At 52.5% G+C, this 22191-nt stretch overlaps 6 protein-coding genes across 6 annotated transcripts; 3 read left to right on the top strand and 3 right to left on the bottom strand.

Moving 5' to 3' along the window:
• Positions 1–2719: 2719 nt before the first annotated feature.
• On the bottom strand, positions 2720–4147 carry ColSpa_10994 (RutC family protein; the record flags this gene model as incomplete). The annotated part of the gene is made up of 1 exon (XM_049277206.1): positions 2720–4147. One exon carries the CDS (start codon positions 4145–4147, stop codon positions 2720–2722), a length of 1428 nt encoding a protein of 475 aa, XP_049133163.1.
• A 545-nt stretch (positions 4148–4692) lies between these two features.
• On the bottom strand, positions 4693–5921 carry ColSpa_10993 (diphosphomevalonate decarboxylase; the record flags this gene model as incomplete). Its single annotated transcript, XM_049277205.1, has 2 exons — positions 4693–5806; positions 5860–5921. The coding sequence occupies 2 exons, from the start codon at positions 5919–5921 to the stop codon at positions 4693–4695; spliced, it is 1176 nt and encodes a 391-aa protein (XP_049133162.1).
• An 811-nt stretch (positions 5922–6732) lies between these two features.
• Positions 6733–7920, bottom strand: ColSpa_10992 (uncharacterized protein; the record flags this gene model as incomplete). Its single annotated transcript, XM_049277204.1, has 1 exon — positions 6733–7920. The coding sequence occupies one exon, from the start codon at positions 7918–7920 to the stop codon at positions 6733–6735; it is 1188 nt and encodes a 395-aa protein (XP_049133161.1).
• Positions 7921–15501: 7581 nt separating this feature from the next.
• On the top strand, positions 15502–17213 carry ColSpa_10991 (25-hydroxycholesterol 7-alpha-hydroxylase; the record flags this gene model as incomplete). Its single annotated transcript, XM_049277203.1, has 3 exons — positions 15502–15743; positions 15800–16231; positions 16286–17213. 3 exons carry the CDS (start codon positions 15502–15504, stop codon positions 17211–17213), a joined length of 1602 nt encoding a protein of 533 aa, XP_049133160.1.
• Positions 17214–17867: 654 nt separating this feature from the next.
• On the top strand, positions 17868–19399 carry ColSpa_10990 (calcium uniporter protein 6, mitochondrial; the record flags this gene model as incomplete). The annotated part of the gene is made up of 2 exons (XM_049277202.1): positions 17868–18216; positions 18285–19399. The coding sequence occupies 2 exons, from the start codon at positions 17868–17870 to the stop codon at positions 19397–19399; spliced, it is 1464 nt and encodes a 487-aa protein (XP_049133159.1).
• Positions 19400–20345: 946 nt separating this feature from the next.
• ColSpa_10989 (acyltransferase sidL) lies at positions 20346–21974 on the top strand (the record flags this gene model as incomplete). The annotated part of the gene is made up of 2 exons (XM_049277201.1): positions 20346–21767; positions 21846–21974. The coding sequence occupies 2 exons, from the start codon at positions 20346–20348 to the stop codon at positions 21972–21974; spliced, it is 1551 nt and encodes a 516-aa protein (XP_049133158.1).
• Between the last annotated feature and the right edge of the window lie 217 nt (positions 21975–22191).

Raw genomic sequence — 22191 nt, 5'->3', positions numbered from 1 at the left:
AGGTGTTCTCCGCCCCTCGAAGGCATCTCATCTCAGTGACAGCCAGTGACCGAATAGCGGGACAAATCGATTTTACACGGGAATTGCGCCTTATCACTGATTTCCCACGTCATGGCGGGACATCGTACCATCCCCATACCGGCACTATCCTTAACTCCTCCATATCTCCATCAGACAGAGACGCAGAGGACCACTCACACTAAACTGCATCGAAAGGCTCGTGAATCAAGACAGCCTGTGGGCCATGGTGTTGTGTTGTCTGGTCGTCTTTACAGTTCAGTCGCTCGCACATACCATAAAACTCACAAAAACTCCGCTTTTTCCAGCAGACTTTGTCACAACATTCGCGGCCGGGCTTCCCACACCCGGCCTGGTCGGATGGTGGGCGAGGATTCGGATGCGACATTGGAACAACAAGCTCTGGGCCAAGACATTCGTCCGACCTTTTGCGCGTGCGAAACCCACGCTGCAGCGCTCCAGTGGCCCCCCTCGGTTCCCCAGACTCTGGAGATATCAGGCCACCTTTAGTCTTTCCCATAGCGCCCGTAACATGACAAACTGCGCCGTGTACAGCGCCGGTGTCCCATGGCAGTCGCTCGTCGGCGTTCGGCAATTTAAGCGCAGAGGGGGAAAGGAGGGGGAGGGCTGGGCTCTGCCACTTCGGAGATCACCACTATGCGGAGGATTATCAATCAAAGGCGGCTTCGGGGAACGGTTCACGAACGACGATCAACGTCGCACCCGGACAACCGGCGATTCGCGAAACAGAAGGGCGAGGGAGAGGACAAACTCGCAACGAGCAACCCAACAAGCATCTCGTGCGCTTCTAGCCCTTCTCCGTGCCTCCGCGTAACAGACCCGATCCCGGTCCCGTCCACACCACCAAGAAAACCCAAGACACGAAAGACACGAGGAGAAATCTCGACCGAGGTGTGCGCCTGCATCGAACGATTCTGCGGGCGACCGGGCGAGCAGCCCAGCCATTGGGCTCGCAGTGCCAGGACTGCACAAGCCGAGACTGGGCACGCGAGCTGGCCCCGCGAAGAGGGTGTTCTCGTCAATGAACTTCTCCCCCGGTCGTCTCTTCTGCAGCAGTGCATCCTACCCTCCCCGGCCAGCACCTACCCGATCCAGCGTCTTACAGAACACAGGATGCGAGCGGTTCTGGAGCACCGCGGTGCTGTCCAGGACAATCACAGCACAGCAGTGACAGTGACCCAAGGACCAAACAAGGTGCCGTCAACCGCTGGGGCCAGTGGCCTTCACGCCTTGGCTACAACCCCCACGGCACGGACGACACCGGCGGGGGCGAGGGGACTGGGTCCGGCCTTGCATTGCATTGCATCAGATGCGCTCGCGCCTGCGCAAGCAGCACCCCCTCGGGTGGGATGGTCCTGTCCGGTTGGGCTTGGAGGCATGGCCGCTTGCCGGACCGGGTAAGGCAGCGAGCCGCCGGGCGCGTTTTCTGTTCCGCCGCCCCTAGACTCGAGCTGCCCTGGGATGGGTGATGGTTTTGCGGGGGAAGTTTTTCGGGTCCGAACTGTGCCATGGTTTGTTCTTTCGCACAAAAGGTTTTCTTTCCGGGTTTTTTTTGTTTTTGTTTTCTGGGAGACTCCAGATTGATATGTGACTTGCTGCCCAGATGCAACTAGTAGACTTTATCCGCTGTACATAGTCTCTCCCCACTCCACACGCTGCCGGGTTATCAGATCCCTTCCTTGTCTACGACGCCTGCGACGCGACGAACGAGCTCGTTGCCATATCCCCTGCAACCGGGCCGGATGTCGGGAGGCGCGATTTGCGCTGCTCGCCACTGGGCAGGAGCACCATTCGATCCCGGTTCTGGACGGGGTAACCGGGGGGGGGGGAGGACGAATGTGGACGGTGGGACGCGGTGCGGGTGCTGCTCCGATAACGGCACCGCGCGCTCTGGCTGTGGGGAGCGCGCGGAGGGCAAACTGCCTCGATTCGCGCGGTTGCAGCAGATTGTCCACCTCGCGAGATGGAGCTCCTCTGGGTGGGCTTTGGCTGGGGCCATGTTCCCGCACGTTGACGACTGGGAGCTCCAGGCGTATGATATCTGCACGTTTGACCCGAGTTTCGCTAGAACATTCAGAAGATTGTAGCCATGGCTTCTGACACAGGCGTCGAGCAACACTGAAGCAAAACAGCTTGCTGTTGGAAGCATCGGCCAAGTCCGGTGTCTTGTACAGGGAACTAAGGCAAAGTTGCTGAGACTGATCGCTTCGTGCAGTCAGGCTGACGTGCTCGAGACTCAAGACACTCTTATCGTTGCGGTTCTCGGGTTTCGTGGTGGCCCGCTGGTCTTTATAGGGCATTCAAGGATATCGTGCGTTCGTTTTCTAAACCATATCGGTTTCCTCCCTCCACTCGACGCAGAGGAAAAAACACAAAATGCTCTCTAGTGACGGTCATCGTCGGCATTTGGGCCATTGTAGATTCTGGTGTTCAAGAGCTTCCCAGTCATTCCCTCCGGCTCAACGCTACAAAAGGTGGACTACTAGCCCTTGCCTCGATTTTTCAACAAACAAGTGAGCTACAATCACTTGTGAGAGACGTTGATAGTTGCAACAGAAATTCGTATTGAAGGTGAAACCCCGGGTTCCGAGGGGCCATTGGTATCATCAGCAAATCGTACATCATGAGTGTTGTCCGTCCTAAACGCCGTGTTCCTCCCGCGTAACTCTGAATCCTCCCCCTACTGCTCCTTCTTGTCCGTGTATCCCATACTGATCTGCGGGGCAAAGGCAGCCAAGTTGGTCTCCTTGACGTCCCAGCCAGCCTCTTGAAGTGCCTCGAAATCCAGCTTTTCATCTTCGCCATCAATCTCGATCTCATCCACGGGGATGACACCAAGAAGCTTGCGCGTGCCGGTCTTCATGCTCAGCTGGCGATCCCGCGCGATGGTGGTGGCATAGTACCACGCCTTGAGCGTGTTGAGCTCGTTCGCCTCGTTGTGCGATTGGTTGCCGAGCAGCAGGATCTTGATGGTGGTAACCTCACCTTTCTCACAGACGCAGAGCACGAAGCCCGTCGCGGCCTTCCCCTTCGTATCTTGCTGGTCCTCACCCTTTAGCGTAAGGTAACGGATGCCGGCGCTCTTGGCGTCGGCAGTCATGGCATCGGCATAGCTCTTGGCGAATCTAACCTTCGCGACAACCTCCCCTCGGTGGTTTTTGATGACGGGCGACCAAAACACAATGTTCTCGCGACTAGCGACCTGTGCGGGCGTCAGCACCCGCTTCGTCTGCACGTAGTGCTGGAACAGAATGGTGGCTCGCTGCTGGTTGAGGATGGCGAGCTGGACGCAGCGGACACCGAGATAGTTCATGCCGAGGTGAACGAAGACGAGAAACACCATGAGCACGAAGACGGCCTCCCTGCCCTCAACGAAGCGAACCACGATAGATCCGACAAGCAAGCCGACGAGGCCAACTGCCGTCTCTTGAGATGCCTCCTTCGCGTTAAGCTCGCTGAGATTGTTGCGGCGGGCAAAGTGCTTCGAGAGAGCGGCCTTGCTCGCGCCGGCGGCGACGCCGCACATGGCGCGCAGGGCCTCGGCGAGAACGAGAGCGGCCACCTTGGTCCAAGGGTCGAAGTAGGGGCTGAAGAGGTCGAGGAAGAAGGCGCTATCGTTGAAGATATCAGCGAGAAAGCGGTATCTCTTACATTCGGGCTCAATGACCAGGCCGAAGCGGTAGGCGAAGACGATGGTGGCGACGCGGGAGATGCCGTCCTTGAGGACCGTCAGGAGGAGGGCATAAGTCGCTGATGAGTTCGGGTCGCCGACGCCGAGGCCTTGAAGGATGGCGCGATTGGAGAGGAGGCCGGTGATGGTAGAAAAGAACGCCTGAAGAGAGTCGTAGGTCTGATAGCCCAGGTAGTCCGGAGTCACCGAGTCCGGATAACCAATGGGCAGGAACGCGTCGTAGAGGATTTGACGCATGTCGGTGAGGATGCCTGCGGCGGTATTTGACGTGTTGGTGATGTGAGGAAAAGGGTGGTGGTGAGGAGCGTGCACCAGTGTGATTTTGTGAGAGTCGGGATCGTGCAGCCACCGGCGCGTGATTCTGCCGCTTCCATCTCTTTCTTCAATGAGAAGGTCCTCCTTTTTTGTTCTTTCCATCTTGTTTCCTGGTGTTTACCCCAGATGCTGGGGAAGGATGGGGCAGAACGTCAGAGATGTGGCAGGATGGTGAGAGACAGGTAGGTAGTCAAGACAGAAAAGTGGGTCGCAACTGGAAGTGAGTGCTACAGCACCGGAATGTGAAATGCAGCACAAAACTATGTCAGCAACTGATCTCATTGTTGTACCTATTCTGGAGGATTGCACCCTTGATGTTTTCCTTTTGGCTGGTTTGAAAGGAACTCTTTCGCCACCTCATTATTTATGTCCAATGGTGCCCGTCTGGCATGTTATCTGGGTTGACAGAACATGTTTCCAAAAGAGACTGACCGTGCTGGACAAAAAGTACCCAAAGTTTACTAGAACACACTCTCACTTCAACTGACAACATTGTGAACTTGGCATTGACAGATTGGCTTGCAAAATCGCAAGGATATTGATTTGTGTGATTTAAATTAGGAGCTTCTATCTGCGCAATGATGATTGAATGCCAATCATAGTTCCCTCACTTATAACGAATATGCTTCCATGTGCCATTAGATTGCTCATCGCTTAACCGTCTGACCATCCTCTCCAACAAGGTAAACATCCGACTTAATCGGGCCCTCGCCAACGCCGGTCTGGATGACACGGCTGACACCGCTCTTGAGGATGCCGGCTACAGTCTCATCGAGCGTGGCAGAAGACTTGAGACTCTCGACGCCCTCTTTCCAGCCGCCTACAGAAGCCAAGATGGGAGAGAAGGCACCGACAACGGTAGCAGTGTCCTCCTCGAGGTAGTAGATGACGGCATTCGGGCCAGCATCGAACGTGTAGGCGGCAACAGTCTTGCCAGCGGCGGCGTTAATCTGCTCCACGGCACGGATGGCGGCACGGGAAACGTCGTTCATGTAAAAGATGGGAGGGTACGTGTCGGAGCACGAAGAGTGGAACGAGTTGGAGTCCTTCATCGTGACCTCGGCAAACTTCTCAAAGTCGCGCTTGGCGATGGCCTCCTCCATCTCAGCCATGTGCTTAGGCACCACCTCGGTGACGCGCTGCTTGAACAGGCCCGACGTCGCCACCGTCTGCTGCATGCCCGACGTCGACGAGACCCCCTTCTTGGCCGCGCTGACGACGAGAATCAGAGCGCGCATGTTGGGCCAGTGCGACGCCTCGGCGATGAGGTCGGCTTTGGAGTCCGTGCCGTCGGCCTTATCGCCCATCCTCCACGCAACATATCCGCCGAACAAGCTACGGCACGCCGATCCGGAACCCTGTCTCGCGATAAGGGAGAGCTCGGACGGCGAGTCAGGGAGCTCGTAGAGGTCGGCGATGGCGCGCACGAGGGCGGCAAAACCGGCGGCCGAGGAGGCGAGGCCCGCGGCGGTGGGGAAGTTGTTCTCGGTGACGATCTTCAGAGGCAGCGCAGAGAGCTTCGGCAGAGAAGGGTTCTTCTCCTCGAGGGCGGCGCGGCGGGCGCGCAGCTCGCGGAAGCAAGCTTGTGTACGAGCACCCGAGACATCGGAGGCTTCACCGTTGAGAATGAGGCTGTCGCCGGCTGAGTAGGAGGCAGAGCAGGAGGCGGTCGTCAGGGTTCGGAGGTCGGCCTGGGAGAGGGTGACGGAGAGGGAGCTGTTGGTGGGGAGGTTGAGCTTCGGATCGCGCTTGCCCCAGTACCTGCGGTCGTCAGCAACAAAATCTCCAGGGTAAAGTCTCTTGAGAGATCGTACTTTACAACAGCGATGTTGACAGGCGCCGTGGTGCTGGCGCGGTAGACTTTGTTGTCCGCCATTTTGCGATCGAGTTTGCGGCCTGTTGGAGGAGGCGGTCAGTGGAATTTGAGGCGGGGCAGATTAGACACGGAGATGAGAGGAGGCAATTAGGAGGAACCGGGCAAACAGACTGTCGGACTCTAATAAGCAGAGCTGGATAGGTCTTTTCGAACTGTGATACCACACAAAATGTCCGACTTTACGCAGACAAAAGGTTGGGATGAATTGGCGAAGCCGGAGAATAACGACACTGGCGGGGTTGCGAAGCTCCTCCATCACAACAACGGCGTATTTGGGTAGAAATGCGATCCTTGCCTAAATAGGCTTAGTGCGGGGTCTTCAGGGGTCCGACACTTAGACCCTGCACGAAGAGAAGTACTGTACTTTTCGTTGCGCCTACCTCAAGTGAACAAACGTTCGAAGGAACCGCTCCTCCCGTTCTAGAAGCACCACAGAATGTTTCACAGGTCAACTTCACTCATTCAGGCTACCTCAGTTCACATTCATCATCTTCACCATCATGATCAGCTTTCTTGTCACAATATTAAGATTATGTGATCCTATTTGAATCGTTCGCTGAATTACCCAAAGACATCTGCATTACCACCTTCTTCTTTGGGTATCATCTGCAATTTCCCAGAATCCATTCCCAGACCCTCAATATCAACCAAACGCCAAACGCCAAACCACAGCATCGTGCTCTCGTCCTCATTGAACACACCGTATTCCCAATCGTATCCCTTGGGTTACCGATCTGCCATTGAGTGCTGCAGCTTTGTGGTATGTCACGCTGCAAAGACTTCTTCTGAACTGAACTGCTCTCCCTTGAGCCTACCCCGTCATTAAATTGAATCCAAGAGGGATGTTCTCCTTCTTTGTCTCTGTCTCTTCTGAGTCGAAATACCAAATGCCAGAAGAGAGGATGTCGATGGCCTGCATGACGCGAAGGAGGTAAGGATAGTCAACCGTACGGATCGCCTCAAAGGCAAGGTCTGCCACCTCTGTCCAGGTTGCTGGGACAGTGACCTGTGGCGCATTCGAGTCAACACTAATGCGGCGCGCAACGAGGTCATATCTGCGCTGGTCCAGATAGCCAACAATCTGTCGAAGGACTTGTCTGTCTTCATTGGTGAAGGGATCGTGGAGACGGTCAATCGCGATGTCGACCAAGGTACAAAACTGGGCTTGTCTGGCCTCCGCTGTTACCTCATCTTCTTCCACATTGTTTGGGTCGGTGTGGAGGATGTGAGCTGCTCTTGCAGTCTGGTAGCTGTGAAGTCTACGGTAGTTGATAGCTCTGCCCGTGATATTGAGGGGGGTCTCCTGAAGGATGCCGCAGGATTCAGTATCCTGAACTTTTTTCTCAGTACCGTTGTGGCGGGTGATTGAATTTGTGGTCCGTCTACTGTGGCTGATGGGGTGAGGGATACGAAGGCCATTGTGAGTTCTGGAGAGGATGTTGTCCCGGGGAACTTGTGGGAAAGCTGCTGTTGGCGAGTTGATGATAGGCTGATCGGAAGAGAGCCAGCTCTGAGATCGAAACTGAGGCTCAGAGATGGCTGAGCTGAAAGATTCGAGGCGACCATAGGTAAACTGGTGCTCATTGTCGCCAAGGCAAGCGGGGACGCCGAGGTTGTCGATACGACTATCCAAGGCATTCATCGAAGCTCCATCGAGAGCCTTGGCGGCAGGGGGCGAATGAAAGAAAGCAATCTCTTCTGTGAAAGAAAGAGGCGTTGTGTTGCGACGTCTGATAGGTTTGGGAACGCGGTAGTCATTCACAAGTCGGTAGCTACTGTCGATGGTGTTGCGCTGGAGTTCGACGGTGGGAGAATGGAAGAGTTTCGAATCATCGGTGAAGAAGCCAGGTTGCCCAGTAGACTGTTGGCTCTGCCGATGATTCCTGAGACGGGCCGGAACTCGAAGGCCATTGACCAATCTAAAGCCATTTGTGATGGTGGGCGTGTGGGCACGCTGCACCGTGGCGGTAGGAGAGTAATACAAGCCACAAGAAGCCATCTTCCTTGTCTTAGAGGGCTGTGACGGTGGGGCTGATGCTGGTGATGATACTTTCGGCACGGTTTTGGGTCTCGTTCAGAAATTGTAGAAGGATACTGGGTGGACTTCTTGTTTTATAAGGTCTTTGAGGTTGTCGCGCAATTGTAAAAAGTTGAAGAAAGAAGTGAATTGAACAGACAGGTTTTGCCCTAGATGAAGATAGGGCGAATTTGTGGAAAAAGGGTGAGGTGGAAGTGAAAACAGTTAGATTGACGAGAAGAAAAGGAAGAAAATGGAAATCCAGGGTCTCTTATATAGGAAAGAGACAGATGTATCTCCGATAGCTGGATGGCGGTGCTCGATTGCGATGTAGAGATCCATGGTAGCCGTTGACGATGTAAACTAACTTGCTCGCAGAACCAGGGCAGAGGCTGCTGTCCCGGGGCGCACTGTAGACATGTTACCAATCATTCGTAAATTGATGCCTACGCAACATTCACTGTGTGACTACAATACCGTCGGTGATACTACAATTGCGTGGCTACGGGGGAAACCCAAGTTACCCAACATTTCTGACCTAACAATGCGTGCGGTGATGGCAATTCGCGCCTTCGTGTGGGTGACAGTGTTGCAATAGTCTTTCCAGACAGGTTTTGGCGGCACAGCCTCATCACGTCCCTCCCAGTGCACTATATGCGAAAGTTTCTTTCGGTACTAGATCGTAACTTCACCCCACCAGGGTTTTACATAACTCTAACCAGTTGTTTTTGAGCCAAGAGAGGCCAACACGACTAGGCAACAAGTGGCCTAGAGTGAGCATTTCCCTTGGAACGGCCGCGAAAACCAGTTTTCTGATTGATTCTTGATGTCTACCGGAAACCATCTTGAGAGATCGCTAGCTTGTCTCCAGAAAATCCAACTGCAGACATATTGTGTTGCGATAAATCAGGGCAACGTTGCTATCTCGTAACATATTGCTGAACCAGGATACTCGACAGAATCATTGGAGAGCGTTGGCAGTTCATCTGATGTTGTCACATGCAAACAAACAAGGCGCAATATAGATGTCAACTGCCTCGTCAAATCATCCCGCAAAGAAGACATCAGATCGCCCATATCATGGCTCTAACTTTATAAAGCCGAGTTTCGTCAAATGTGAATCATTGGGTGTATTAGTGACTTTTCTGAGTAACACTGGACAAAACCAGTGTTTGGAAAGCTTGTACATCGACTGAGTGTAGTCACGGAGCGGTCAGTTGGCAGTCCCGGATATTACATGATGGAATCAGACTTTAGTGATTTAAGATACTTTGCGCACATAACCACTCACAGGATTATCCATGATCTGCTTAGCATAGCTCGCACCCGCCTAATGGGATTCAATCTCGCGGGACAAAATACCCAGGACCTAATTATCGTCGTCCCCCAGCAATTAAAACTGGCGACCTTGCCGACCTCCTTGCACTGAATTTCGAAGTCTTCCCATTTGAAGCCGGCTTCAGTAGTACCAACACACTAAAAGTCTTAATAAATTTGACGGTCCAGTGAGCAGATTAGGTGAAGACGAAACCTTTGTTGGGTCACTTACCAAATCATGATTTAAGCCATCCAGTGTCTTACCCAGAGATGCCGGCTGGCCGTCGAAGCTTTTGAAAATCCCTTCTATGTAACGGATGCATACCCTCCTTGTGGCAGTGTCCTCGCCATGACCATTTGCAGCACATAGACAATAGCGGTGGTGGGCCACCACTTCCTTGATGCAGAGCCTGGATTGTCAGTGTACTGCGGGACTCCGACGAAATTCGAATATTATGCTTACAGCAGCGGAGTAAGAAGAACGAGAAGCTTCATTATGACAGTGTGCCTTTAATGTTGCATCGCTGATTATAGATCTCGAAACCCCAGATCTAGTACAGCTGTATGATGATGAGATGATGGGTATGGTATATATATACATACATATCACAGTGTGTGTTTTGCTCCTTATCGGCGACACCGAGATTACTAGCAGACTAGCTAGTAAGAAAGAGACGCTATAGGGTTGGCAGTACATGGGAAAGTAAAATTGATAAAGCACTCGTCTAGTAGGACCTTGTTACGCTTTTACCCCGCACGAAATGAAAGCATAAACCTTCTTTCAAAGCTGGGATCTAGAGTCAGTTCACCAATCCGGCCTTTGGCCCACTTATAATAGGACCACCGAACGTCCCGTGACCTTGTTTACAGAGAGCGACTGAAACTGATGACTGGACTTAGCCTGGCATTGAACTCATCGAACTTCCGCTCATGCCGTATTGCTTTCCGATGTCAACCAGCAAGTACTTGGGGAATTGCCACAAAATTTGACTACCGATTCCGTTTCTGAAACCCAATGAAGAGTCGTACAGAGAACGCGGGCCGCATATGGCTATGATTAGAGCGAGGAGTTTGGTTAACTTTTGATGATCTCTTCAGGGGTAAGAAGTTGGCATCAGGGGATTTCCAACTCCTATCGCCTTAGGAGCCTACAGAAAAGCCATGTAATAGCCAGTAAACTTAGAGGTGACCATTTTGAAGTGCATGCATCTCTGATTCAATCGATGCTTTTCACCACGAATTCTGATAGCTTTTTGGAAATTTAGCAACACTGTGCGAAATATGGACGATGATAAGAATCTGAAGACGAGATACGAATGGAATAACTTAATTATGTTTTCATTTTCCTAGTTCCCCTCCACCGTTACTAGACCCGTTGGGATCAAATGTACAGAGCATTAAGCTATCATAGCATTCACCACTGTATGTAGTCAGTTGAGTCTGTTTTGCTAGGCGACAGTATTTATCCACAACCATAACTTCCAGCGGGCTAGGTAAAACAACACGTAAAAAGCTCATCTCAATCAGAATCTCCAGAGGTAGCTAGTATCAAGGTGGCTTTTGTTGGTTCGAAATTCTGGCGCTGTTGGAAAGACATGGCATGTCGCGATATAGGGATGAGAACCCGATACTAAATTTCCGGAAACAAACCATCGGGAATCTCCTCATTATTTTGGGATCAATTGGCCAGTAATAATGGAAATAGGTTGGTAACCTTGCTGTATGTCATAATAAAAACAAGCGTTTCGATTTCATCTGGTGATGCTTGAACTGGCGCCCTGGTTCCGCTTGGGGTGTCAGCTGCGATTTCAACTACTGTTCGAAGCAAGGCCCTGAATCGATGGACATAAAACTTCCAGTATTCTGTACTTCTCTCTACTAAAGAGTACTAGATTGAACTAACACCTCAATTTGATTCTACTGAAGACTCGTATCAAGTGGGTAAGTATGCCCAGGTTGCAATATAAACAGATAGCTAAGTAAATTCTATTTCAGCACGTAGCTGTAAATAGCGATCAGATCAATATTTAACGAATGTATAACCAAGTCTTTGAACTGTATTTGGAATATCCATGTTGATTCCTTCTCCCCCATTTTCCGTCAAACCGGGCAGAATCGACTGGATATTTGTAGTCAGGGCCGAGATCCATCAGCATTCGGAACAGTCGTCGCATCTTTTACCAGTCGATCCGCAAGCGCAAATGCCATAACCGTCTTCATATGCACATGCAGCATGGATGCCGGCAATCATACTAACAAAGGCAAGGATAAAAGAGACCTTCATCGTGGAGTTTCTTGTGGCGCGTGGTGTCTAGAACAGGTTAACCAGTGATTTCCTATGGGCTGAGAAAGAAACAGCACCTACAGTGTTGCAGATAGATGCGAAGAGCTTTCAAGTTTGTAGACCTTGTGATTGTGCCGTGAAAAAATATTCGTTGACTGAGTTCAGTAGCCCTCGAAAAGGTAGGTAGGTTCATATTGATAATCTCTGTATTAATACCTTTACAGAGAGATTCAGCAACGAGTTGTTCGTAATAACCCGAGAATCAAACTTTGGATTGTAATTAATATTGAATTCTAACATATCCTGCTAGTGTCACATCAACTATGACTTGACCTACGGGAATTAGGCTCGAACGTATGTGCGGATAGTCCATCTACTACGAGTGGGTGTCAGTTAAAGACGATCTACGAGCGTCCCGGTGTTTTCCACATTGTTTAGAGTTCCATGTTCTTTGGTTGGAGAGCAGTTCGCAATGTTTCAGTTCCATTGGTGCGTGCTCCTTTGCACATTTTCCAACTGTACGTCCACTTGTAGTTCCCACCTACCACCCACTGTAGCTTTCATTGAGATCGGCTGGACAAGGGGCTTGGATGACTAGTCTGACTAGCGTACATGGAGTTTCTTAACATGTAATTGCGGTTGAAGGGCATGTTGGACCGGTGGTCCTGCGGCAAAACAACCCTCAAGAGTTATGTGACACAATACAAATATCATCCCGTCGCGTCCGAGGCAGGCAAGGAAAAGGCACGTTACGGCATTGAAGACAGTTTCGCTGCTCAATTTGTCTGAGGTATACATCTTTTTCGTTGAATCGTGGTGGATGAATGATAGGAATGGGGCAACTTAGAATTTACGAAGTGGCATCGTTCATGCTATTTCCAGGATCACAGTGGGGACAAGACACGTAACCCGCTTAATGTATGACGAATCAGGGCAACTATATAATGGGATCTTCCGGTGCTTCTATGTAGCATTCCTACAAGCTGTGAAACCTAGCGGCATGACTTTGAGCCATCAACGTCCTGTAATCGAGTAAGGATCCATATCCTGCTGTTGCTTTTCTATGTGCCGATACCCGTAGCGAGGGTATTCACAGCGAACATTTGAATCATTCCTCGCAGACCGAGAAATATGGGGCAAGAAAGTTCGAATGCTGGCAAATGGTACATTCTTTGCTCACTGCGAACATCCAGTCCAAAGATTCAATGTGACACTTGGTTGGTGCCATTGAGTACCGCTCATGACAAGAACATTTCCCCGATTACTTCAATCGCAGTGCAGGTCTAGGATCACTTCTGCTCAAAGAGGTTCTCGTTTACATGTCTGAGGTTCACTCTAGTCGTTCAAAGGTAGAAGTCATGCCAACCCGTGGCGTAGCGAGTCGTATGTCCTATGGTCTTGAGAACAAACATGGGATCAGACTATCCTGATCTTGTCGTTGTTCTGGGAGGTGATACCTTTGAAGAAAGACTTCATGATTTACTTGCTTGATATTACCTTGTTACCGGAGACACAAGTTCGTGTCGGTTCGCATAGTGAGCTGAAGGATGAAGCAACGGGTTTCGGTATCTTTCTCAGTGTTAAGGCGGACAACACTGAATCCGCAGCACGGGCAACCAGGCTCCTCCACTCAGCACTCAACCTGTCTGTGCTTTCGACACCCTTCACTACCCGCAACATGTGTACGTGTCATGATCTCCGGTATCAATGCATGGGTCTGCGGGTGCGACGCGCCAGAAAAGATTGATTGAAATGGTGAGGCTTAGTATGGAGCCAATGTAGCCAGCAGCAGCAGTGTCATGCCTTAAACCAAATACAATAAAGACCAGCACAGCATGGGATACTGGCAGTAGTCAGGTGGTGACATGAAACTAGTGGTTGCTGTTCCGTTCTTCTTGATCCACCCGGCATGTGGTACGCCTTTGCGAAAGATTATGTTCCGGACAAGACAAACGACAGGTTTTCCGGAGGTACAGCAAAGTCGCATACCTGAGTTCCGTTGCCAGGTAGTGAGTCGGCGATTCGGTCAAGGGTATTGCAATTCACTTGGGTTTGAGCCGTCCCTACCAGTGGCCGAATCAGCTAATCAGCTAAGTCTTAAAGTTTTGACGGGCTTGATTTTTTGGTCGCTTTCATATCGGTATTGTCGTTCACAACCAGGACCACATGTTTGTTACCCCATTGTCCTACCCCATTGTCCTATTCGCAGAACTGTCCTTAGTGGGCAATTCGTTACCGAATCTTAGCCTCTGTTCCTCCATCAAGATTTCCATCTCCACCATTCAGATTCCTTGAGTAACTATCTGTTGGAGTCATATGCCATACAGAAAAATGATTTCTCAACTGAACTCAGATTCATCCGCAACGTCTTGCTATAACTACAAGTCCAGAGAGATGTGTGTGAAATGCTGCACTGAGATCGTGTACAACGCGCGCCACTTCAACTCCAAGGTTGCGTATGGATTTTCAACGACATCACCAGAAAAATCGGCTGTTTCACTAAGAGTCTGACCAGTATGACCTAGGGACGCTTTAAGGCAGCTTGTGACAAGCGTCGGTCTACCACTACTCGTCATAGCCGTGAATACGTTGTTGTCGTTTTCAAGATTTGTCGTCAGCGTGTGGCACCATTAAAACTACTTGCTGTACCCGAATTGATGCTTTGGATTGATAGGAGGTCGAAAGCAGAAATTTCTGCTCAATTTGTTGCGGTGAAGAGTACAAGTTGATAATCGCCCTTTCTGGTACAAGCATGTGTCGTACTGTGGGCTTGAAGTACTTTGTCCCCGTCAACTACATCACAAGTCTTACCACCAGTCCAGCCTGTCCCAGAATTTCGCCTTTGCTATTTGTATAGTATCACATCCAGCTCGTGTGCGACATGAACATTCTTCGTTGCATCCGTTCCTTATGTTGTTGATGGCACATCAGCGTCAGCGTGGTTGATCTATTAGAGCGCCATACGCTGCTGACATCAGAAATACCCCTGTTGTGCCTTACATATGTGGCGGTTTCCATTGGCCCAAAGCATCTCATCGCCCTGTCATGTCGGCACGACAGTGATTGGCTACCTCGGACTTCGTGGGGGTTTTCTGATGTTGTCTGGGTGCATTCAGGACGTCAAGATTCTGCTTCGCCAGAGCTTGCGAAAGCTACAACCAATGATGCACGAGCAGAGCCTGGTGGCGTACCCTTGTGCCCTGTTAGGAAAGCTGCCGATGTTTTGTGGTGTTTATCAGATCCAACAGGACTTGAGAATGACTGGCCACTTCTGGGGCCAAGGTTCCAGTTATAGCGAAGTAGCACAGTAGAGACATTGTTAAATGTGTTCGTGGCACTAGGAATATCTGAATGTGAAGCTCCGGCTTCCCGTCAGCTAACAAAACAGCCGGATAGTTTATGAACATCGATAATCTTTGGGGCTGCGGCAGGCATTTCTCAACTCCGCCCCTTCAGGCAACAACTTAAAGCTCTAGCGCTGACTTGGCTGCTCGGTGATCCCTGCAAACAAAAGGCACGCCAAACTCGCAGCGTGCATACCGAGCGAAGTTAGTTACCGAGAAATCCACCTCTTCTAACCAATAGAAACATCGATGAAAGCTTGCGAGGGGATAAGGTACTTGAGCATGCCTAGGTTGGGTGCGGTAGTCATACCTAGACCACTCAGTTCCGATCCTTCGGGCCTTAGAAACAGGAGGGTCAGCACTAAATTCTTACAGGCGCCACCTACAGAAGAGTAGCAATCTGGTTACCAGGCCCGTGTGGATGGCACAACTGGCGGTTACGGACAGATGGGTGGTATATGTGACGAACAACGCCCTTCACCATTTGGCATCAGTAGGATTTCCTATCGTTCTCATCCTCAAGACCGACCTTAGATCTCTCGACTGCTTCCAGGAACCGCTTGGCGCTCACATTAGATCAAGACTAGCCTGCTCCAATTGAGGGAGGGAATCGGAATCATGGCGGGCAATGACACCGCAAAAGCCGGGAGCTTCTTGGCCTTTCTCGTTGGGGACATACAAGAATCGACGTCTTCGTATGTCACCGTGGCGGTACTGATGGGTATCGCGATACTGGTTCATAAATTCTCTTCGCCCGAGATGGACGCACGCGAACCACCGTCGATGAAGCCTCGGATTCCGGTTATCGGACACCTAATTGGGATGATCCGGCACCAGAGCAGCTACTTCAAGACCTTAGAGTAAGTCTGCCTTCTCGGCATCTAGCTAATCTGCAGAAGCGCTGACATCACCGCAGAAACCGCAAGATGGCAGCTGCTACTCTGCCGATATTAAATGGCAAGGTCTACGGCATCTGGGACCCGGTGCTGATTCAATCAGTCTACCGAAACCGGGACTTGTCTTTCGAGCCGTTCGCTGTGGAATTCGCACAGAGGGAACTCGGTTTCAATAACGCGACCCTCAAGATTATCCAGGAAAGCACTCTGGTGCCTGAATTCTTCGATGGCATCCACAAATCCATGACCGCGGACAACCTACACCGGATGAACGCCAACGCGCTTGCCTACGTGTCTAACGCGCTAGACAATGTTTGCAAGGGCTCTGCAGCGTTCGAGGCGACCAACTTCTTTGTGTGGGTGAGAGACTTGATGACGATGGCTACGGCTGAGGCCCTCTACGGCCCCAACAATCCATTGAGAAAGGATGCCAGCTTGATGGAGGATACATGGTAAGTATTCCTCAACACGGCGCCTTTTGGAACGTAGCCTCATACATGCTGTAGGATCTTCGAAGCAGATCTGCCAATTTTGATGCTCGGAGTTGCGCCGTCCATCACAGCGAGAAGATGCTACAACGCGAGACAACGGCTCCAAGCGGCCTTGTCCGATTATTACGGCAACGACAGAGATTACCACGAGGATGCGTCCCAAATCGTCAAGAACCGCGCCGCGGCCCTGCGGAACCATGGTATATCTGGCGAACAGGTTGGTATTTTTGAGCTTGCCCTGCTCCATGTCGCGACATCCAACACGATCCCTACCTTGTTCTGGTTCATGGCATACGTATTCAGTCAACCTGAGCTAGTGGCCCGCTTGAGAGACGAGGTGTTGCCAGTGGCCCAGCGCAGCGGCAACGGCGAAGTCACTATTGACATCGGGACGGTCGACGAACGGTGCCCGCTGCTCGTCAGCTGCTACCGCGAAGCCATCCGAATGTCAAACCAGGGCATGGGCAACCGGAGGGTGATGGAAGACACAACCATTTCAGATGGCAAGGGGCGGACGTATCTCTTGAAGAAGGGGTGCAACGTGCAAATGTCGGCGCAGGTCACCCATCGCTTGGAGCAGTCCTGGGGCCCGGATAGCGCGAGTTTTGTGCCGGACAGGTTTGTGGTGAAGAGCGGCAAGGAGAACGCGGAATCGGAAAAGATGAAGAGAGCCTCGTTCATTGCGTTTGGCGGTGGGAGGCACCTGTGTCCGGGGCGTAACTTTGCATTTGCAGAGAATTTGGGGTTCGTAGCGTCGTTGCTGGCAGGATTCGATGTTTCGCCCCTGGACGAAAACATGAAGGAGACGCACAGCGTTCCTATACCAGCAACCTGCTCAATGACAGGTGCCGTTGTGAAGCCTGCGGACAATGGCGCGGGATACGGGGTTCGAGTCCGGAGGCGAGAAGGGTGGGAAAATGTGAAGTGGCGGTATATTAGCTAAAGAGTTTTGTAGAGAAACTCATCTTCTTGCTGTAATAAAGGTGGACAGACAATAAGCATGCGTTCGAATCCATCAGAATTGAAGTTCCAAGGCACTGCAGCCCCCGGGTTGGCGGAATGATGCTGTGCTGCATTATCCATCGATGATTCCATCGATGATGTCCAGTAAACAAGCACAGGTGACTGCTCAGACGCAACAGACTCGGCGGGAGCCACTTTCAGCTGGTCGCCACAGGTTCATGTTCGAAAACCTGGATTGTTGGAGCGCCTGCGTGGCACAACATTGATGAACCGAAGCTAGCTCCCGTGGAGATTGGGTATGACGATAGGAGACCAAGCTTGGAGGCGAGACTGGGGTGGGGATGGAGCATTTGGAGCTGAGCTGCACTAAAACTTGCCAAGTCTGGAGCTGGAGCTGCAGCTCCAGCGGAGGTTTGGAGCTCAGCCACAGCACGTGACAGCTACTCCGTCGACGTCATAGGGACGAAGTGCTACTGTCAGAAGCTCTCGGCTGGCAACGATGCCAATGCCTACTTGATTTCGTGAAGCCTTGCTGCGGTTCTTAATAACTATTTCTCAGATACTGGAAATGTCCGTCTGACTCGACGAAATCCTGAAACAACCATACGACCCAGCTGCAGCAATCAATCTCGAAATGAGCTACGCGTTCCGTCGCGTATGCCTGCAATTGCCTACCAGCTTCAGCCCCAAGCATGGTCCTCTGCGTCAAGCTTTCCGCCCAGCCGGACTCGGCATTGGCACCCAGGCCCCGGGGACAGGACGCACGTTCCGTCTCTCTGCAAATCTGCGGGACGATATCGATGATGCCAAGGCCAAGAAGGCGAGCCAACATGACATGTACAAGGAGGAGGAAAAGGAGAAGTTCGAGCGGGACGAGCTGATCGCCCTGAGGAAACAAGAGGAGAGGCCATGGCACCGTGCTGGTGACGAGGTCGAGCAGCGAGAATCGTCCAAAGATCCTACCAACGGTGACAAGACACGAGGTACGACTCTCCTGCGCTGTGGAAAGCCCAAGCGCATCCGCTTGAACCTGGTACTTACTTTGCTTCAGGACGGCTACTCACGACACCGACGCGGTTGTTGAAGCTCATCCTGCCGCTACCTTTTCACGCAGAGCAATCACGGATCACACAGACACCCAAGAAAAATGACGAAAGGGACGAGATTGCACCCCTTGCTCTTCTTGTCCACCCTCAACAGCCGCTATCCTACCTCGAACGGCTGCTTCAAGCCGAAATCCCACCCATTGATGATGGTCGCCGAGAACGGATTCCGAAGATATACTTCCGAGCAGAGGCGGACCACCAGGAGGCCAAGCCAGACAAGCGAGCATCGCAGGAGCAGGAGGGCAACGTAGCCTCATACTCTGGCCTCGGCCACGAGGGCCCCAAGAAGGACCGTGACGACACGAATTGGGTGCGATGGAGCAGCAGCACCGAGGTTGGCGACTTCATCAGGGACGCCGCTCGCGGACGGGAGTTCTCGATCGGAATCGAAGGGTACAACCAGGAGCTGCGCGTCGCGGTGCCGAGTTTCAATGACAGAACATACTATATGCGCATCCGGCTACGCAGGATGTCTCGCCGTGTTGAGGAGTTGGCCAAAATCAAACAAGAATGCGACTACCTTGCGCATCGTGGAGCTCATCGTCTCGCACAGGGTGGGTTTGCCCTGCTGTCCGGCTGGTGGGGAGTGGTGTATTATGTCACCTTCCACACCGACTTTGGCTGGGACCTCGTCGAGCCGGTGACGTACCTCGCCGGACTGACCACCATCATGGGTGGTTATCTCTGGTTCCTGTACATCAGCAAGGATCTCAGCTACAAGGCGGCGCTGAACATTACCGTCTCCAAACGGCAGCAGGCGCTGTATCAGGAGCGAGGATTCGATCCTGCGGGGTGGGAGGCACTTGTTCACGAAGCCAACTCGCTGCGCCGCGAGATTAGGTTCGTGGCGACCGAGTACGACGTCGACTGGGACGAGACCAGGGACCTCGGCGGCGAAGAGGTCCAGGAAGTGCTCGACAAAGAGAAGAAGGGCTCAAGACGCAGACACGACGAAGAGGATGAAGCCGACGAGGATGAACGCGTACAACACAAGCGCAAGGACGACAAGAAGGCGTCCAAGCAGTCGGAAGAAAGCGGTGAGAGCAAGAAGGCATCATAGCGCATCGTTGCGTCTGTCTCTTAGCGCGGTAATTTGTACATCATACTCCCTACGTTCTGGGCATCATAGAAACGCGCATACCCTGGAGGAAACATAGCGAAAGAGCGTTCAATTTTAACGTCATGATTCTGCGATTGACCCAGACCTACACAACATACGATCTTAGACTGTCGCGTGCCCAATTCCCAAACCGCAATCTGAAGAGGATCAGGAGACAAGGTCGCTGTGGAAGTGACATGACTAGAGGGCGAACCGCGGGAAACCAGATCGGCGGGTGTTTTAGGAGAGATTCATCCAGGTTGAAATTCACTAGTCACTAATACCTAGCCTAGATGGCCGCGGCCAAGGCTCGGTGTGTGCCGGTGACATGCACCGATGTGGGCCGGGTCGGCTTCACCGGCAAGCTCCGCTTTCAACCGCTGCCACCCACAAGCCATGTTCCCAGCAAGGGAAGGGAGCTCTGGCCCATGTGCACGCCCACTACCACCCCGCCGCCAACGCCAACGGGAGAGCTTCACCCCACTTGGTTAACGCATCATCAATGCCACCACCCAACCAACAGGTCCCTGTTTGTCAGAATCTCGCTACCTCGCATATGGCGCGTCACTGAATGGCTGCTTGTTCGTTCCAGAAGGGGCTCTAGAAGCTGTCCCCAGATCCGACGAGACCTCTGCATCGACCCGAGGCGCATCTCGACGTCGTCCAACGCCCAGGTACTTAAGACGGACTGCTCGATATCACTCTGAGAGAGCTGGTCTACCCCGCTATCCTCGTCTTCCAGGCCTTACCCCCGAGCAGTCGCGAACCATACCCGGATTGGACATTACCTCCTATCCGTCTCGTCTCTTGCCCTACCACCTCGTGCCCTTGGTACCCTCCTATCCCCCCCCCCCCTTCACCAGCAGTTAGAGATTGGGCTAGAGGCCGCTGCGGCAGATCCACAGCGATGCCTCCGCAAATTATCCACCTGCCGGACGGGCAAAAGTTTACAGTCACACCTGTCTTCGCAGGCCTCTTCTTCAAGTCGCACGAGCTGAACACGCATAAGAACCCCTTCCCCATCGGTTGGACTATTGTTCTCAACACCGAGGATAACGAAGCCGAGTTCAACCATGTCGATGGCGACCAGAGCGAGGAGGAGCGCGCCCAGGCGCGCCGGCGTCACGTACACAGCTTCAAGCAGCCTACCCTACAGAACGACAACCTCTTCATATCGTCGATATCGCAACCCTCGAGCGCCGAATTCAAGCCCGCCGCTAGCCCAACCCGCCAGATCGCCATGATGCTCTGGGTCACGCTCTACTGGTATTTCCACCAGCCCCAGCCGTCACCCTACCTTACGACCGACGCATCCAGATTCACACCCGAGGAAGCACGACCGAAGGGCGAGTGGCGCATCAACATCAGGCGTGATGGTGTGTTGCGCGGCAGGAATCTGATACCGAAGCTAGAACGCATGGGTTTGATTGCTTCGCTGGACTCTGCAGTTGGAACAAACCTTGAGGACAATGGCGAAGAATGGTCGCAGATGTTTGTTTCGCGTCGTATGTTCTGGCAGATACCGGGACGGCTGTTCTTGTTTACACTGCAGCGCACAAGTACCGCATCATCCTATCCCGAGTCTCCGGCTGGCAGCCGCCCGACTTCACCAGCTCGTACCGAGTCAATCCATTCGAAGCATCCCACGCCCATCCACTCCCCGCACCAGTCAACAGGGAGTCGTGTCGATATCGACGTGCCGGGAGGGCCACCGCCGATGTCCATGGTCACCACTCCAAACTTCCCAATCGGCCCATTCTACTCAAGCTCCCATCTCCCGACGTACTACCCGCCGGCACCGTTGATGTATACCGTTACGAACGGCGTCCGGCATCCCATACGCCGGAAGCCAGGTCGGATGGGCGAAGTCTTCTACTCCCGGTTCGTGCCAAGCGTGGGACAGTATCTGTCCTTCCGGGTCGCGTCTCTTGCACCGGAAGCAGTTCCTTACCTCGGCCCCGTTGGCCCGAAGCCCGCCGAGAACAGCCATCTCACGACGCTCTCCGATACGGCTCTCCTACAGTCATGGATGTCGAACCCGCGCGTCCAAAAGTTTTGGGGAGACTATACGCCGGACTTTTTGAGCAAAGTTCTTAGCTTGAAGCACTCTTTCCCGGTCATTGGTATGTGGGACGGGGTGCCGTTTGGGTACTTCGAGATTTACTGGGTCAAGGAGGACATACTCGGCCAAAAGCTGGGCAGCGACGCCGGGGACTACGACCGCGGCATCCACGTCTTTGTTGGTGAAGAGTGGGCCCGCGGCCGCGTGCCGGCGTGGCTGTCCAGCCTAGTGCACTGGTGTCTTACGGATGACTACCGTACGATGCACGTTTGCTTGGAGCCACGGATAGACAACGCGAGGTGACCAGTTCCCCGGACAACTCACTGATGAACGACATGCTAACAGGGCAGCCACAGATTCCTTGAGCATTTGCAAAAAGCCGGCTTTGCCAAGGAGCGAGAGGTTGCGTTCCCCCACAAGCAGTCTTACCTGATGAAGCTGAACAGAGACGCGTGGGAGGGGCCGGGTTTGTGATGGGGATGAGGATGAGTGGTAATGCAAAAAATGACTTGAATGCGGTGCACAATTGACAACAGGGAGTTGGCGTTGACATTGGTTGGGCGAGAAGCATCGTGGCATAGAGCAGAGACTGGTGTGGACGGTGCTGTTGGCTTATACATCCGTGGTGATACACGCGACAGGAGATACCCGATTTCCACCTTGCCCTGAGGCTATTTAACAGAAAAGAAAA

Source organism: Colletotrichum spaethianum, assembly GCF_022836535.1.
Source record: "Colletotrichum spaethianum MAFF 239500 DNA, contig41, whole genome shotgun sequence".
Lineage (NCBI taxonomy): Eukaryota > Fungi > Ascomycota > Sordariomycetes > Glomerellales > Glomerellaceae > Colletotrichum > Colletotrichum spaethianum.
This window is presented reverse-complemented; position numbering and strand designations above follow the sequence as displayed.